Source organism: Drosophila serrata, unplaced genomic scaffold (assembly GCF_035046125.1).
Source record: "Drosophila serrata isolate PLE 108 unplaced genomic scaffold, ASM3504612v1 contig_376, whole genome shotgun sequence".
NCBI lineage: Eukaryota > Metazoa > Arthropoda > Insecta > Diptera > Drosophilidae > Drosophila > Drosophila serrata.
This window is the reverse complement of record NW_028257274.1, coordinates 3,623,095-3,642,656: the sequence shown is the minus strand read 5'-3', so window position 1 is coordinate 3,642,656 and position 19,562 is coordinate 3,623,095. Positions and strand designations below refer to the sequence as shown.

General features: G+C 38.7%; 2 protein-coding genes across 2 annotated transcripts; one reads left to right on the top strand and one right to left on the bottom strand.

Annotated features, from left to right (window-relative positions):
- The first annotated feature begins 739 nt into the window (after positions 1-739).
- put (activin A receptor type 2 punt) lies at positions 740-6,385 on the top strand. Its single transcript, XM_020942756.2, has 6 exons — positions 740-1,290; positions 2,980-3,165; positions 3,234-3,407; positions 4,543-4,688; positions 4,749-5,564; positions 5,621-6,385. Exons 1-6 carry the CDS (start codon positions 1,239-1,241, stop codon positions 5,798-5,800), a joined length of 1,554 nt encoding a protein of 517 aa, XP_020798415.1. The 5' UTR covers positions 740-1,238; the 3' UTR covers positions 5,801-6,385.
- A 1,315-nt stretch (positions 6,386-7,700) lies between these two features.
- On the bottom strand, positions 7,701-19,163 carry LOC110176431 (uncharacterized). Its single transcript, XM_020942780.2, has 7 exons — positions 18,624-19,163; positions 12,017-12,107; positions 11,648-11,950; positions 9,791-9,848; positions 9,501-9,572; positions 8,937-9,443; positions 7,701-8,878 (listed from the first exon to the last, which is right to left on the bottom strand). Exons 2-7 carry the CDS (start codon positions 12,023-12,025, stop codon positions 8,745-8,747), a joined length of 1,083 nt encoding a protein of 360 aa, XP_020798439.1. The 5' UTR covers positions 12,026-12,107; positions 18,624-19,163; the 3' UTR covers positions 7,701-8,744.
- Positions 19,164-19,562: the final 399 nt, after the last annotated feature.

The following is a 19,562-nucleotide window of genomic DNA, read 5'->3' as shown; positions in this document are numbered from 1 at the left end:
AGTCATTTTTTATCCTATAAATTATATATATTCTTGATCAGTATCAACAGCCGAATCGATCTATTTATGTCCGTCTGTCCGGCTTTCTGAACGATCGGAAATTTTTTAGATAAAAAAAAAAAAATATTAATTATTATATATACTATAATAATATTAATTATTATAATAAATAATAATTATTATATATAATATAATAATATTAATAATAATAATAATATAATAAATAATAATTATTATATATAATATAATAATATTAATTATTATAATAAATAATAATTAATTCACTAATTTTCAACTTTCGCACTTTTAATGTACTCTGGGATATGGTCATTATTCGTTATTTTATAACTTTGGTGTTTATTTAATGCAAATCATATAACTATATATAGCTGCCATATGTACATGTAGAGAAAAATAAAAAACGGTGAATGTAAAACTGTACTTGAAAAGCGGAAAATTTATATATATATATATATATATATATATATATATATATAAATATATATATTATTAGTATATCAATTGTATCAATTTGTTTTAGATCTCCTGTTAGTTTTTATATTCTTTTGAACAAAATGCATCGATTCTTAATATTATTAATTGAAAACTGTAAGGATACACAAGCTTCGGTTTCGCAAAATTAGTTATCTACCTATTAGTATTTCATTAGATTCTGAGTGATAATATCGTTATGGAACTCACGTGAAATATCGATGTCAGTTGACAGAACAAATATACCAAATATTTGTTAACGTAGCCCTGGTTTGTTATCGAGCTGCAACCATCACTATCGCAGCTACAAAAACCGAAAGACGTGCTCGCTTAAAGAATTCGCGAAAAGCAGGTCTGCCGACCTGTAAAAGCAAGGAAAGTGCAGTGCAAGGTGCTTTTCCATTGTGCCCCGGTAAAAAGCGATTAAATCGCGCGGGAAACCCTTCGAAAATCGGTGAAAAATGTGCATGCAAGCAGCGTGTGGCCAGCAAATCCGCTGCGTACCCACACACTCGCACCCACACACATAGTATACACGAAAAGAGAGTGCAGTGCATCGTTGTGCAAGAGGGAGAAGGGAAGTGTGAAAACAACAAAACCCAACCAGAACTGTGTGCCAAAAAGAAGAAAATACATGAAAGATAGTGATATACTTCACTACTCCGCAATTGTATCTGAGCAATCAAAGCGTATACGTAATACGCAGTGTTGTAAACAAGTTTAGCGGGTGGCGATAACGCATAACAATGTCCAACAAAAACGATCTGCTGCTTTATCTAACGGCGCAGCTACTGCTGGGTATGTATAGCGCGTGTGTGTGAGTGACCCTTATTGGCGCCTAACTGCCGGGCGTCACTGTTGTCAATAACATTATATATTATGTACATATATTCCCATTGGATTTCTGTAATACTATCTGCTTTCGGTGCTCTATACAAACATTTTCAACCCGTGCGTGATTTCATAAGCATGTCCACTATTACTTTATTAATATCACATGGCTCTAAGAATAGATAAAAGTAGGGTATATTGCGTTTGACGTTGGGTATGTTACCTTCCGGGCCTTTAAACACTAGATAAATGTAAATGCTTGTTCTTAGAATAGCAGGGGAATTAAACTCGACTAAAATCAACAAGGCACTATAAAAGCTTTAGTATGAAATGAAATAGAACCGCCTTTTCGTTGCCTGTTAATTCCCCAAACAACTCCCTTACAGGGTATTTATTTGATCGGATATCCTGTTAGCCCAATGTATATCTATGTATGTGTGTTGGTGTTTGTACGCTGAGCATTTCTTTGAATGGATGGAGCTGCATTAGAAACTTGTTGTTGGATGGCGGATTCTGGTTTCTCTCTTCCTTTCAGGCCCCCACCCTCTCTCTCTCTCTTTCTCTCTCTCTCTCTCACTTGTGGCCACCTTCTCCCTCTTTCTCACTCTCTCTTACTATGGCGCAATGCGCTCTCTTCCCTGTTGCTGTTGTTGTTGTTTCGGTTCCTGCTGCTGTTTCCTTTTTTCCCCACAAGCGCCACTTTAAACCCATCCCTTTCTGTGTGCATAATGTGCCTGCTTATGTATCTACTTTACTATAAAGCATGCACGCTTACGAACCCCAACACACACACGCATACACATTCACTCACAACCAGAACCAGCGATCCGATTACCCCCAAAGGACAGTGGAGCAAAACAGTAAATGTTAAAGTCGAATTATGAAAATTTGTTAAATGATGAACAAGATAAAAGTTTTTTAGGTTGTACTGTTAAAATTCTCAACATTTATCAACAAATTTTAATTTTTTAAATGTTTTAACTTAGTACGCAGAAAAGCTATCCAAACTCAAAACAATGCATAATATTTTAAATATTATGATTTACCCTAAAAACTGGCATATAAAAGAATTGATGTAACATACATTTAATTAAGGTTTGTAGGCTCTAGATTTTCGTTAATGCTAATTAATGTTATAAGCCTTTCAATTACTAAACTCTGCGTTTTGACTTTCACCGAATTAGAGTTTCTGATTATGTATGGCATATAATATGTGGCTTGACCCAGATGAACTCGTTGGCACGAAATTGGTCCCATTGTGCAGGCAGTGAATATCCGTGCATTGGGGCCATGCCCACTCAAAGGCTGGTGTGTGGCCAGTGGGGCTAATTCCGTGCCCGAATGGGGTGGCTTTCAATGGCAGAGCAGGGTCCCCGGCTTAGGATCCGACTCTCCCCTCCTTGTGGGCATGCGATATGTGTACAAAGGATAGCGCCCACAAAGAGTCCTCCTCTTACTGCCCTCAGAAAGGGAGGAGGGACCTCATTCCCCAAATATACTTGGCTTTATTTTAGCCCCTTCCTTTGAGCGCCTCTAACCGATAATTCCATTAACTTTGATCCTTTAATCGGGCTTATGACAAGGCGTTACCAAATCATTTTAAATTTAAATATAATATATAAAGAAGATATTACTAATAATTTGGTATATTTTTAGCCTGCTGTCTAATTGGGATCCAAGGATCCATTCTGCCGGAGGGACACCACAACATAGTCTGCGAACACTTTGACGAAAAGATGTGTAACACATCGCAGGACTGTGAAACGCGGATCGAACACTGCCAGGTGGAGCAGGACAAGTTTCCCAGCTGCTATGTGCTGTGGAGCACCAACGAGACGACGGGTAAGGAACCTAGTGGCAGATGGACATTTTTGCTGGAACACTGATTGCATTCTCGTTTCCCCCTTTAGGCGCCATGCGAATCAAGATGAAGGGCTGCTTCACATATATGCACGAGTGCAATCAGACGGAGTGCGTGACCGGGGAACCGCGACAGGAGAACATCTTCTTCTGCTGCTGCAAGGGATCGCGCTGCAATTCCGACCACAAATATATTAAAACCACAACAGAGGCAACCACGCAAGGTGAGTTCTGGTTGTGGATTCGTATTCGGTTTCGGTTTCCTTCTAACATAGCATTACTGTGCGGATTTGTCTTGGCCCGTGTTTACCCCAATTTTGTTATTTTTTCCGTTTGCATATTTATTTATTTTTTTTTTGTTTTGTTTGTTTTTGTTACTCGCTTTTTTTTATTACATCTTCAAGTTGCACGAGGGGGAGGCCTTTACTTTTTCCCATGAAGTCCCCTCTCCTGCCCATCCGAGGCAGCGTTTTTCGTGTTAACGAACTCTCGACGCGAAGTGGCGCCCATTCCCTCATTTTTTTGTATATTCCTTTTTTTTATTTTGCATCTACAGGCCCAGCAACCCCTTTTGGAGCAGCATGTGTTGCAATTTCTGCCCTCCTGTGCACGTTCGCTGGTTCGTTTTTATTTTTATAGTTAGGTACGAGCGTTGAGTTCAGGGGTATATTGGATATGTTCGAATAGGTGCAGGAGGAAAAGATTTCCTTTTTAGTTTACTTCATATTTCTCTTACAAACGTTTATATAGAATGCTTTTATATAGAATTTATTTCATATCCAATACGTAAAAAGTGTTGTGGGTATTATGTTCTAATTTGTAAATATTCATTGAAAAATCTTGTGAAGGAGGTGTTGTTAAAGATTTAGTTTTGTATTATATTTACAAAAACTTCAGTGTGTAATCTGTAAAACAGGGTTCTCTTGTAAAAAGTAGTTAATAAATAGAAGTTATGTGGCATGTGGTTAGCACTCGAATTAAATCACAAGACTAGGTATTCACTAGTCGATTGACTTTCGTACCTTTGTTTTTATTTTTGGGGTGTTGCTGCCTTTGCCTTTGACTTCGGGTGCTTCCGAACCCTTTGCTGCTGCCTGCCAGGAGCGTCTTTTGTGCCCTGCGCTTTGTTGTTTTGTTCTTGGGTCCTAGCTTGCTTTTATCTCGAAACAAAATGAGGGGAAAAAGAGATGCGAAATTGGGGGCGAACTTTCGTTTTTTGGTTTTCGTTTTGCCTTTCATATGGCCACCCTAGCATCGCAGTGCCTGCTGCCACTCGAGATGTTGTTCACCTGTGGCAAGTCAGCGATTAAAGCCCTCTTTAATGTTCCCATATTTTCGCTACCGTGTGTGTCCTTGCAGTGCCCAAAGAGAAGACGCAAGATGACAGCAATTTGATGTACATTTACATTGGCACCTCCATCTTCAGCGTGCTCATGGTGATTGTGGGTATGGGACTTTTCCTCTACCGACGGCGCAAGCAGGCACATTTTAACGAGATACCAACGGTAAGTAAATCTCCTGCTGTAATCATTATTTTACTAATCTTAATAACTCTCCATTTCTAGCACGAAGCGGAGATCACCAATGCATCTCCACTACTGTGCAATCGACCCATTCAGCTGCTGGAGCAAAAGGCCAGCGGTCGGTTCGGTGATGTGTGGCAGGCTAAGCTGCATGGCCAGGATGTGGCCGTCAAGATCTTTCGCATGCAGGAAAAGGAGTCGTGGACGGCGGAGAATGACATCTATAAGCTTCCGCGTATGCGACACCCCAACATCCTCGAGTTCCTGGGCGTGGAGAAGCACATGGATAAGCCGGAGTACTGGCTGATATCCACATATCAGCACAATGGATCGTTGTGCGACTACCTCAAGTCGCACACCATCACTTGGCCGGAGCTGTGCCGCATTGCCGAGTCCATGGCCAATGGTCTCGCCCATTTACACGAAGAGATTCCGGGATCAAAAACAGAAGGTCTCAAGCCGTCGATAGCTCACCGGGACTTCAAGTCAAAGAATGTGCTTCTCAAGGGCGATCTTACGGCCTGCATAGCGGACTTTGGACTGGCCATGATCTTTCAACCGGGCAAGTCGTGTGGCGACACCCACGGCCAGGTGGGCACTCGTCGCTACATGGCTCCGGAGGTGCTCGAAGGTGCCATTAATTTCAATCGAGATGCGTTCTTACGCATAGATGTCTACGCCTGCGGCTTGGTGCTCTGGGAGATGGTCTCGCGGTGTGACATCGCTGGGCCTGTGGGCGAGTTTCAGCTGCCCTTCGAGGCGGAACTGGGCCAGCGACCCACGCTGGACGAAGTCCAAGAGAGCGTGGTGATGAAAAAGCTACGCCCGCGCCTGCTTACCGCCTGGCGAGCCCATCAGGTAAGTTAAAACAATCTATTTCTAAAGTATTGTTGATATTTATTTATTTTTTATAGGGTCTCAATGTGTTTTGCGACACTATGGAGGAGTGCTGGGACCACGACGCCGAGGCTCGTCTTAGCTCGTCGTGCGTAATGGAGCGCTTTGCGCAGCTCAACAAGTACCCGTCGGCCCAGCTGCTGATCAAGAACATAACCAACATTGATGATGCCAAGGAGTCGACGAATTGCTTATAGAAGCGGTACTAAGCCACAGGCAATCTCTAGCGGTGTCTGTGGTCCCCCAGCCCATCAATGGGAAGCCCTTCTCGCTCAGCAGTCTATCGATAGTTTGATAATTAAGCGCAGATTGTCATCAGCCAAGCCAATATCAGATAAAGTCTTTAGGATAAAGTTTTTGTTCATCGCAATAGGTCGACAAACAGCCACGATCTTGCATCTGTTGGATGTGAGAATATACTGAGTAAAACAGAAGAAAGAGATTTGGAGAGTGGCGCTATGTGCATAGAGATGTGTTGATAGTTCATCTCACATTGACTTCATTGACTGATAACCATACATAGTTCTAAAAAGAAACGAAGCATATAACGTACAACTTGTTTGATGATTATTGTCTAGCCTTTTTAACTATAGCCTTTATTTCCCTTACGTCGCCACCAGGTAGCCATAAGTTTAAAAATAATTTCTATATAATTTCTCTAGAGCTTCATTATAATTTCTTAACCTTTTAAATTGTATCTTTTACTTTTACTTTGTAGTAGACGTTACGTATTAATTTCTGTGTTTTAATGTTGTATTTTTAATAAAATACATTTACATTGATTTTATGTTTTGTATTCATTTCTTTAATTTCCCAACGTAGTGCCAACGACCCACTTAGGTCATCACTTAGGTCTAACATATGTGTAATTATTGTAATTGTATTCTAATTCTACTGGACAGTACAAGCAAACACCTGAAGTTTTCAAATGAAAGTTTCTTTTTAAAGAGAATCGAACGTAAGGGCGTAGTTATAAACAATATATACTCTTTATAAACACACAACACTCTCACATAGGCACATGAAACACACGCGCAGTCTTAGCAGGTTTATATAAAAGATCATATTATATCATGATGCATAACGCCTTTACATTTGAACTGCCAAAGTTGCACGAAAACGTATGGCGTTATACATTTTGTTATAAGGTAATTGTTCATACGCAGCACACATCTTAAATCTTAGTCTTATTGAATATTCAGCTCTTAAGAAATACCACGAGTAAGTATGTTAAATATTGTTATGCTGAGATAACGGATATATAAGAACTGTAAGAGATTATTTCGAGTTGATTTAAAACTTGTTTTGCGCCGCATCTAAAATATACTTCTCAATTCACAATTAAGATATCAACTAAAACGGAATATATATACACAACACAAAACAAAAACAAACAAAGCTTCATTACCTGATTTTTTTGAGCAACTTACAAGAGGAAATAGTTTACAAACGAAACATATTAATCTTACTAATAGAACAAATTTTGTTATGCTGTAATTTAATTTATATTATTTCAACTTGGTGCTGGAACAGATCATTAAAACTCCAACAACAAATATATAACGATAATAGGAAGAGAATTTAAACGAAAAACAAAACAGTATTCGAAGAGCGAGGAATATATTAAATATATATATTTAATCAAAGTAGTTTGTTACACATATCAAAATGATACATTGGATAGAAAGGAAGTGAAAAAAGCAGAGAACTTTTTATAATATTATACAAGACAACTGCAATTTTTGTATATTTTTTATGCATTTCATATAACACAAAAAACAATGAAACGGAATGGAGTTTGATCATGCAAATGTTTTTAAAACATCCCATTTTTGAATATCATCCAGAAAAGTTTTATAAAAACCCCATAAGTGACAAAAACAACATACATACATACATATATACGAAATAATTGCAAGTCATGTTAATAACAAAAATTTACGAATAATAATGAGAATCTTTGATAATAATGGATTTAAAATAAATAAGCAAATGTTTGATTAACAAATCGAATGTGTGTTTTTCATATAATATGTGATATATAAATATTTTATTAATATTTATTCTCTTACTTACTTCAATAATAAATGCAAATTCTTTTCCAGCTTTCTTGCCACATTTTATTATTACAATTTTTTGTCTTTCGTAAACATACAGACCATTCGGATTATAATGTAATTCAACAATATAGTTGGAAAAACTTATCAGATACAAATATATTTGCTGAATAATAAGTATTAAGGGGGAGTTTTTAGAGTTATATCCTCGTTAACTTATAGAACCTAAACCGAACCGAGAGTACTGGGCTTAATCGGATACAAAATATATCTATTTACACTCATCTACGTAGTTTTGTGACTTTGGACCATTTCAGTTGTAGTTCTACACTCATTCGTTCGTTCCACCTGTTGTCAGACTTATCCATATCGTAACTCTCTCTCTCAATCATCTCTAGTACTCTTTTTGTGGGGAAAAATCGATCTCTATCAAATGCAAATATGTAAAGCATCATTCCGAGTCCTGTGCGTTCTGAATGGGTGTCTCTTACTAAAAAATATATACGTGTAAATCTATGTAAATCTATATATTGATTCTGTTTCGCGATTTCCGCTATATGCGTCTTACGGTATCGAGTATATCTTTATTGGGCTCTGCGGCTATATATCTAGGATAAACATGTACAGTATATATGTATGTGGTATAAATAGGTATTGATGTATATATACATATATAAGTACTTATTGAGTTTGTACGATATGTTTGTCCTAGGGAGACTCGCGTTCGATCAAAAACTTAGCTATCGGAGATACAAGATACAAGATACAAGATACAGATTACGAATTACAAGTTACAAGTTACGAGATACGAGAGTATGCTGTCAGGGACGGTTTCTAGGTTCGTAAAGCGATCGCACTAGTGGAGAGACTAGTCGGGCAAGGGCTGGTGGAATTTACGGTCATTATAGAGTTATACAAGAATATATAGATGTAGATGTAGAGACAACACTGTGCGGCCAGGCAGAAAATCAAACTATTATTCTATACCGGAAAATGTCATTGATCCTCTTCATTCAGCAAGCGTTTCGCAATCCAAATATAATATCCGCACAGTGTTAAATTAATTATTTGTGTATATATATTTTTAATAGGGCTCATCGGTCCCGCCACCGCCTCCGGATACACCGCATTTGGAGCGCAGGATGGCGGCCAGGCGCTGGGTCAGCGGTTCTGTCGGCGATTCCGAGTCACTGCACGAGGCGGAGGGCACTTTGTTGCCTGAAATGTAAGGATTTAAATAAAACCAAGATTCCCTTTAGTGAAAACTCGTCCTTACCATTGCTCACATCCAGGTCTGTGGCTGCATTATCCTTGAGACCAAAATGAAGGCTAACTGGGACAATGTCATCCTCCTCCTCCAACAGCAAACTGGAATATGAGTGTGTGGTGTTATCGCTGCGTCCTCCGCCGCCACTGGATGAATTCCTCGAGGATCCTGAATCGTTGTGGGAGTGGGAATGAGTGTGTGAGTGGGGAGTGTGGACAGCCAGAGCCACTGGATCCTGCCCAGCATCGTCTATGGGTAGCTCAAAGTCATCGCCACTGCTGCTGCTCTCCTCCTCGCCATCCATCACATCCACGTTGTCTATCTCGTCGTCACCCCATCCATTATCCTCCTCGGAACAGTTGTTGCTGCTCTCGCTGTCACCATCTGCATCTGCATCCACATCCGCATCTCCATCGCCATCAACATCTGCCTCCACATCGGAGGCGTGCAGGTCCAGAGCCAGTTCGGGCGATGAAGATTTATTGTAATTCTCATCGCTGTCGCTGGATGTGGCCACTGGGGGTAATAAGATTAATTAACTGCCGTCACCTTTAACCAGAGTTAACTACATACCGGCTCGCAGTTTGTCCAGGATGAGCGGATAGAACTCTTTGGCCGTGCCATTATTAGGTTCGTATTGGAGAACTGTATGGGAGCATAGTTAAATTAATTTATTTATTGAATCAGGGAAGCTTAAACTATCTATGAAAATATACTTTATGAGTAGATCTGGCAATCAGCAAAATTTCTAATTAATCTTTTAGTAGGCAGGGCATTTATAATCCTCCCAAAAACAATATAGATAAAATAAATAAAGCCAATATTGCGACATACTTTGACAAGTAGATTCTTATAATACTCACTCAATTTGCAGTATTTCAATGCCTTTTTGTAGTCCTTCAGCATCACGGCGGACAGGAACTGCAGGAGAAAATATAAAGAACGCACAATAAAGTAAAGTACCTAGGACGAAGCTCTCGAGCCTCGCACAATACACGTTTAAGGGAAATGCCATCAAATCCTTTTGAATTTTCTCATAACATCTGAACAACAAAGGCTTATATATATGTATGTGCATGATATACCCTCCCGCTTCTGGTCCACTGGCCCACATTGCGGCAGGAGGACAGAAAAGTTGACTCTGCTGAAAGTTGAATGCGCTCGAAAGCAATTTATTAGCAATCAATAAGCCCGGCCAAGTGCGCTCGGTGGCGTAATCCCGCTGCCGAAAGGACTTTAACTTAAATCCGCAATCTGCCCTGGCAGCGCAGCAATTTGCATTTGCATAAGTTCTGTTTCGCCTTTGTGCTCTCCTGCCAAGGACCCTTCTCCTTGTTGTGGGGGTTCAGCGAAAAATACAACAAAAAAAAGCGAGAAGTGTGCCACGCTTAGATAATGAGTGCCACATAATGGAGGTTATTTATGGTGGAGACCAGCGGGTGCAGGAATTTCATAATCAAGATCATAAGCCTTTCTCAACTTAAAGTATTCCCCAATTGAAAGTTAATTTTTGTTTACTTTGAAGTTACATTTATCCTAATATTAATTAATCTAATATTGAGATTATAATTTTAGTCAGAAGCTTGTAACGCAGTATAAAGTATATATATATTCTTGATCTTAATCCGGATCGACGGAGCGAACGACTAAATCATATAGCTGCCATAGGAACGATCGTTAAATGTATGTGTCTCTCTCTCTGCTTATCTCTAGAAATCACTTACTCTCTAACGCTCTCCGCCTATCTCTGAGATATTCCCTTGTCTCTTGCGCTCTCGCTCTCACTCTCTCTGCTCTCCTCTTTGCTCGGGGACTATAAATACAGGCCCCTGCCGCCGCTCCCACCTCATTCGGTTCGCGCCCTTCCCAGTGTTAACATCTATTGTGATAGTGAAAGTGATAGTGAATATCATCTGGCCAATGAAATGTGTACATCTGGATAACCAGGAAGAAGCATACTTCGATGATACCATGAATATGAATGCGGTAAGTCATAACCTTGACGATTATATTATTTATAGAGATCCTATAAAAGGGATTAGCTATGCATTTATTTTCCAACTACTTCCCTTAATGCTATGGACCCCCTTAAATAATTTTAAATTAAAGTGATGCAGTAATTTGTATTGAGGATATCTACGAACGTAAACTCAAAGTTAACAGCCTACCTTACCTTTACCTTTCTTAAATATACCCTTGCAGGGTATTATCATTTCAGTCTGATGCTTGTAAAGCAGTGAACTAGTCGTTATATATATTCTTGCTCAGCATAAAGAGGCAAATCGACCTTTTTTAAATTTTGAAAATTTTATAAGGGGTTAGTTACATCGTTAAAATTGTCCAAATTTGACCAAAAATTGAATTTCTTAAATTTAAAAACTTAGTATGCATATTTTTTAAACCTATAAAAACTAGCACAGAAAATCTCTTCGATTGGAAATTAATGCATTTTTTTTAAGTTAATATAAATGAAAAACTTTGATTTACCAAAAAAATTAGAAAATAAAAGCTCTTCAAAATGAGATTAATGCATCTCTGGCTTATCTATGATTTTACATTTGAACACATGATCCTATGGGTAACTAATTAGCTTCTTCTCTGGGTTTTTAATAATCTAAACCGTGAAAGAAACATATTTTACGCTCCCCTTACCCCTAAATCTGACCATAACTCGCACTATTTTTATGACCCATGTAGTGGCTTTCTAGTTAAGCTCTTACCTCGGCCAGAAACTCTGTGGGCGCGGATATGCTCTCGTCGGCATCTGTGTATTCGGACAGGCTTTGGCTGAGGTCCTCGCTGGAGGCGGAAGTGGGCAGGCCGGAAGCGGAAGCTGCGGCTGCAGCAGCTGCTCCGTTCATTATGTTTATGTTGTTTGCAGTGACTGCACCTGCGTTTGCACCTGCACCTGCTGATGTCATAGTTGTGGTGGCACCCGATGCTCCCATTAGGGCATTATCGTTGTCCATGTTCGGCTTGACCGCATAGACGCCATTGCCATTCGATTTGTCCATGTTGAGGAGCTGCAAAATAAAAGCTGATTTAAGTGTCCGAGGCCCCCAGGAAATGAGTTTTCTTCCCATACTCACATTTGACATGATTTTTGCCAGCGATTAAAATGTTCAATTTCGCAATGTATATATACGCAATCTTCAATTTACCATTTTCATTGGCTTGTCTCTGCAATGGCAATTAGAAAGGGAAATAAATTTAAATTTCAATCGAGGAAAGACTACTGCAACATCGAGTGCCTCATCGATTTCGTTGCTTTCGATTCTTATCCCTAATTGGATTGCCCCACCTTCGACCTTGTGTGTGGGCCAAGTCGTAACCAGAAAATAGACCAAGCTCAGCCACAAAGAGCGTTGGATATATTCGTTAAATGTTAAATGCCAAATGCTAATTCCACTTCCACTTTTTTTGCGCTCTGGATGAGCGCAGACAGTCGCTTTTCCAAGCTAACCGCGTGAATATATTTAGAAATCGGCACTGCAAGGAATTAGGGTATATTATTGAACATACATATAGTATATATAGATATTTTCTGTCATCCGTACTCGTGACCTATAAATTGAATACGCTTTGCCTTGCAAAAATTTGTGATACATATTTCATTTCACAGTTTTTTATGGGCAGAAATCTCTACGAATATGCTGAAAACTATAATAGAATAAAAACTAATAAATAGTTGGGAACATTAAAAATCCATTCAATTTGTTAAATGGCGCCGAAATAGTTTACACTCTTTATAATGATTTATTTAGTTAAATTTCTAAACTCAAATTTTCCAAGTGCGCAGCACAAAACGCGAAATTCAACGTCGCGGCTAAAGGACGCGTGAATTGGGGAAATGGATATGGAAATGCGATGGGTTGAGGGATGAGTATAGCTTTTCTTTGGCCAACTAGTTGAATGGGCCAACACGACATACGAACATACGAATTTGCCGGTTGCAAATGAGCGGAATTGTTGGCGTTCCTCCGTTTAATTGGCGAGCGACATGCACCACGCCTCGGGGTATGCAATGAATTTTTCGGCTCGCTGCCGAGTTATTTATGCAGCATTTGCAGACAGCCAAGCGAACGTGTGTGTGTGAGTCTATGTGTAACAGTATGTGCCATCTGTCTGCTCCTTTCAATAACCGAAAGCACTTCGGAGTCAAGGACTCGGGGGGGTGAACGTCATTAAAAACAATAAATTTGCTTTACTGCCTCGACAGGCGAATGATTTACTTAATGGGCTCCCAGACCCTGCTTTATGCCTTGCAAAATCAATATCAATAATTGCACATCTCGCCGCCGGCTCAAACCATAACTGACATGACAGGAAGATACACGGGAAAATATGGTCATGACAAGCGATAATTGGGTTTATTTTGGGGACTAATAATAAATAATAAATGGGCTGTATATGCAAGTATATGTCAGAAAGATTGAATAAGAGAAATCATGGTAGGTGATTTTTAAGGCTATCAAGCCTTTTCTCATTATGGAAACCATTTTTAAGGCTCCAAAATTGGTAAATAAAAGGAAAAAATTGACCCTTAATGTGGGTTTAGGATTAAAAATGATATATAACTCTTTAAAGAAAAGGTAATTTTTTTGGAAACTCGTTCAATTTTTTCATGGGAATTGCTTTTAATCTTCTATGTAATTAGATTATATATTTCCTTCAGTGTACAGCTAGTTTACTTTTGCAAAATGGCCCTTAATTGTATTTTATACTGACTGCATTGAATTCTAATTGCCGGCTGCCCGTCTCTGTCACTCCACTCCCTCCTCTCTCTTTCTCTCTGTGAATCCTTTGTCACTGCAAACAACACGTCAGTCAGTCAATTGTCTGCGATTTGTTTACTCGTCGGTTGATCCCTGCCATCCATTCAGTTCGTTTTGTTTCTGGCATTTCCAAATGTCAGACATGTCTGGCCCATCCTGTCACGCAACTCTATTGCAGGCCCTGCAGCTCGAGCTGTTTATACCCATTCGAATAAGTGTATTTGTTGCTAATTTTTGGCCAAAGGACGAAGGACGACACTTGCAGGATTCGCACATTTACCAGAGAAAGCTTTCAAAAAATACTGACACTCACCATGTGCCACCGTTCTCATGACAGCTTTAGCTCGCCTTTTTATGGGCTTTGGAACTAACTTGTTCAGCGGAGCTCAATTAACACGAGTGGAAAAACTAATTTTAAAATAAGATTAAATACGTTTTCTTCCCACCCGATACAAAAGTTTTTCCCTACCCCAAGTTGGTAAAGCAGTTACAAACAAAACTTAACAAAAGTTGTTCGTTTGCCATACGAGAAGCTTTTAAACTTGAGAAACAGACGCGGGAACAATGATGCTTAAAAACATTTGCCGGCATGCCGGGTTTTCGTTTAAAGAGTTATTTTTGTTTTAAGTTAATTATTTGAAGTTAAGGCATTTATAGCGATCTAAAAAAAGTATTTATTCTAAAAAATAAACTCCTTTGAAACTCCCTTTTTTCAATAAGTTATTTTTCTAATAACAGCTGCACATTTTCCCTTTGTTCCAGGAAAGTAATAGAAAAACTTTCCCTACGATGAGACCACAAACACTTGCTCTGGCAAATCATTTTCGGTTTGCATAATTAAAGTGTCTCCTGGCAAATTGAATTTCCCCTCGCAGTTCAACTCAGCTCGACTCACCTTTCCTTACCTGCAGCACAACCAACTACTCGTTTAGGGTGAACCTAATTTAGAGCCAACGAACCGGAAAGTTATGTACAAGTGCATGTGTGCAAGAGTACATATGTATATATGCGTCATATGGGGTCACAGGGCAATAAAGTTGCATAAAAAGCCATTGGCTGCGCCGCAACTGCAATTCCAGTTGTCCAGTTTTGCAAAATGCGACGAATAATTTATAACAAAACACTTAAATGCGACTGCGACTGGCGGATACCAATCCGCGACCTAGGCCCATTCGAATGCTTTGCCAAATTGCCGGCCAGTTGGGGCTTATTTGAGCCAAAACAACATGCAATATGTAGTCCGTAATCCTGTCGCCTGCCAACAACTACTTTGACTATATACAAAACTAGGAGCAGGAGCAGAAGCTACCGATCCGAAGGTCCTTGCCATCGGCCAGTCACAACACGAGCCGTTAATGAGTTTCCCATTTAATACATTTTTTAGTCCACAAATAGTGGTCGAAAGAGGCGAGCCCATCTGGCCAGGCCCACTCATGCAGAGGGAAAAAATTGTGGTGTGATTAAAGGACCTTTTTTTTATTCCTCTAAAGGGTATTATTATTTCAGTTAGAAGCTTAAAAAATTGTGAAGGAGTCATTTCCGACCCTATAAATCATATATTCTTGATCAGCATTAACAGCCTAATCGACATCGTTACATCGTTAAAATTGTCAAAAATTTATCAAAATGTTAAATTTTTTTAAATTTTGCATTTGAGTATGCAGATTTATTAACCTAAAAAAAACTAACATAGGAAAGCTTTCCGAACTAAAATTAATGCATTTTTGGATTAGTTATAATTTTTTTTAACTTTGGCTTCAAGAAATAAGTTTTCTTTCTTGTTAATTATTTAATGTTATATTACATTAGTCTCTGACATTTATTGAAGATTAGAATTATTGTTTCATATTTATTTAGAAAAGTTTTCTTTACCTTATAATTTAATTATAATATATATTTGCTTGAGCTTCTTTAATATAATTCGAGAAAAGTTTCAAAATACTTATATAAACAAATCAAAAATTACAGAAACCATAACAAATTAAAAGTATATTTTTTCGCTCCGTGGTGTCACAGGACAAAATGTTGTCAATAAATGCCGAATTTATGATAGAGGTATGTGAGTATATATGCTTGTATATAGTACCCTAGTAGCCTCCAGGCAAACGACTTTGCGAACTGTAATAACAATTCGTAGTATATACATATATATATGCTGGTGCCTTGCCTTCGGCTACGAAGAGCGTCCAGTCCTTGGAAAGGACGCAGACATAGACACAACCATCGTTGTGGGCCAAATTGCCCGATTATAATGATCGCCCCAGAAATGTTGTTATCGTTTTCTTTGCCGCTGCAATTACGGTTGATGCTGCTGCTGCTGCTGCAATTGCACTTTGAGAGGCTGCCAATTGTTGGCCATTTAACTGCTCCCACTCGCTGCACAAATATTACGGCAAAAGTGTTCACAAAAAGTGCAAATATAACACAATTCCCTGGGGCCCAGGATTCGATTTCTTTGACTGCTCACAGTGAAAAATTCAATTCAAAGTGAAACGGAAAAGCCAGAGAAATTCCTGGAAATTGCCTTACCAAAATCAATTCCTGTTTATCCGCTTTATATTTTCAATAAGCCTGGACTATAACCGGAATTATTATTCTCATGAAATTCAAGTCAATTCAATTGAAAACTAATAAATCAAAAATATGCCAAAAATTTTGAAAAGGCTTTCACTTTCTGCCAAACTTTAAGACTTCATAAAGTTCTTTAGCATAAGCTATTGAAAAATGTTAAAGCCAGAGTTGGCTTTAAGTTTTTTTGGGTTAAAATAACGAGCACTCCTTTAAAAAGCACCCGATGCCAGGCTCATATTTTATTGCTCTCCTTGGTATTAGAATATTCAAGGGAAAAACTTTTCGTCAGACCGAAAAAAAACTTTACTGTGGAAAGTTTAATTTGCAGGCACCTCCTTACCACCCATTCTTCCCATAAAAAAGCACCCCTTTCCCGGGGTTACAAGGACGGGAAGGTTCGTTGTGGTCAATGGCTTTGTATAAATTACAATCGATATTTGGCGGATGGGGTTAGGATATCTATTCGGCAGCGGTTTAGATGACCAGCCAACCGGCAAATAAGCAATTATGCTCTGTATATGTTACATATGCATACCTCATACTCAGACTTATACACAAACACACACGTACATTTGGCATTCCTTTGAAAGGATGCACTACGCGGCGTATGCGCAATATTGCTTTTAATACCACAAAGCACCGCCTTGACTGTGGATTTGGCCCCTAGACAATGCGGTTCTGCCTCGTAATTGTTCGTATTGTATTGCCTGGCTTTGTTTGTCATCGTTGGCCACATATAATACCAAAACAGGAATATATACATATATAGTATATATGGGTATATGAATGTACATTTATGGGGTGCTTCATCAGTGGGTTTTAGTGGTGACAGGATGCTTTTTCTCAGCATTTACTGACTGACTCAAGACTCCCAGTGCTAATTAAAATTATAGCAACAATGGGCCAAGAAAAAGCTGGGCTGGGGATGAGGATGAGGATAAAAAAGAGGCAGATGAGGCTATACCCAAGAGCGGAAGCCGCCGGCTGACACAGAAAGCGAAGCGGAAACACCTGAGTGTCTGCTTGGATGGAATGGTATTTGTGAGCAGCACACACGCTAACAAGTTGCGGCAAAAAAAAAACGTATATATATATGGACAAAAAAGGTTAAAGTGTCATAAAATACCCTTCTTTTATTTGGTGAAAAAATTAAAGCACACTTTTTAGGGCACATTTGTCGTAGTGCCTTAAGAATGCATTGTTCATTGCAATGTCTTTAAAAGGGTACTTATTAATTAACAAATGTAAAGATTATATTTTAATCTTTAAATATAACTATTTCTTAGTTTATTTTTTTATGTTTTGGAATTTATTCAGCAGAAACAACTATCGTAATTTTTCTCTAAAGCCTATACAAAAGGTCTGCATAAAATCTCCTAGCCTTGTATTATTGTAATTGTCTAAAATTAATATTAAAAGAAAAACATATATATTTTGAATACGGTTCTTTCTTATTCCTTCTTCTTTATTAAATTGTTTCCCAGAACACATATACCCTATAGATTTTCTATTACTGAGTACAGAGAACACACACTCGTACGAGTGTAGGCCAGCTTTGACAACTTGAAATATTTATGAGTGCCCGCCAACTCGACCCAAAGACGCTGGTGACAAGCCAAGAAGAGCTGAAACAGAAACCAGTGCAACACAAAAAGTACTATTCATGGTACATATGCACATACACATATTACATTAAATTCCATATAGAAAACTGAACTAAAACTGTAGGGGTTTAAAGTATAAAGGCTTTAAGATCTTACAAGTTCTTGATTTTTACAGAACAGGCTTACCGACAACTATAGTACTATCCTTCCTTTAAGAATGAATTTATGTTTAAATTTATTTTTCTTTTGTGGTAAATGATCAATTATCATATATGATACAAACGTATATTATATTTCCTTTTTTCTTAATTCAAATTCTTAATTTTGATGGAGCTTAAAGTGCTAGATTTCGCTGCTCACTGTATATATGCATATTAATTTTAATAAAAACAAAGTGTTTCTAATGCTTTCTCAACATTTCATACAAATCGCTTGGGAATTGAGAGGGTTAAGCCTGCGTGGCCGAGGCGCGAATGTGAAGGGGCCTCGAGTTGATCGTTTAGAACATCATTAAAAATGTGCCGCCCTGGTGAAAGTTTCAAGTACTCGGCGGCACTTGCACCGAGTGTGGCAAATGTTGCTGCTTTCGAGTGGTGCAAATAAATAATTAAAATTTGAAAAAAATCTCGGCCAGAGGAGCACACACAAAAGTCGCGCCAAGGACGAAGGTTAATGCGTGGCAGAGCAGGTGGAAAATCTACCATAAATTTCATGACTGTGCTGACAGGCAGCAGGACCTGGCCTACCTTCAATTATTTACGAGCGGCGTCTCCTCCTGGTTAATGCATCACCGGCTGCTGCTGGATTTTTTGCTTTTCCCCCGTTTCCGTTTCCGCTTCTGAGCTGCGGTGGCCAGCAAGTCCCAGGATTAATTAGCGTCTGGTCCCCGGACTTTCGACGAATCAAAGATTCAGTGGAGGTGGAGGGAGACTAATTAAATGTGGGCGCGTGTGTGTTTTCCCCGGACTTCTTCTACGCAGTGGAAGCTGGAAAAATGCCCGCAAGAGTATCCTTTTTACGTAGGTGACTGCACACAACAACACCGCTTCACAGGTCCTTCGATTTTAGTTGCACAGTTATCGTTTGGTATGTACACTTTCTGTTTGTATTTATTTGCAAATATTTAAATTGAACAAATTTGAATACTTTGTTTTTGCTGTGCGTAAAGGAAAAACGTTTTTATATATGTTCTTTTATGAAATGAATTTGTTCCGCCTTTTTGCGTCGCAGTTTCGCTTAATTAACAGAGTCGACGACTGAACGAAATGTCCTTTTTATACACACTTGTTCGCTTTTACCTTGTCGAACAGAGAGCTTTCGTCTCTCTTTCGATAGCTTGCTCTCCCTGCTAGCTTGGTTCTCTTCCTCTCAGTTGATTTGCTGTCTAGTTGGCTTGATTATACCCTTTCTAAAAAATATGGAAGACTTTTAATATATATATTTTTTAGAGATATTACCTGATTTTAATGTCATGAAACAGAATATAGACAGAATTAAGTAATTATGAAAATTTGAGAACCTACTTTTGGTCTTTTGAAGTTTTTCAAAGGTGTCTATAAAATCTTGAAACTTAATATAAAATTAATATAAAGCGTAAGCTAAAATATATTTTCATACTTCCCGAACCTTATTTCATGCAGCTGCGTAAAAGCTTGACTTTCTCTCAAAGCTTCGTTCTCTTACAA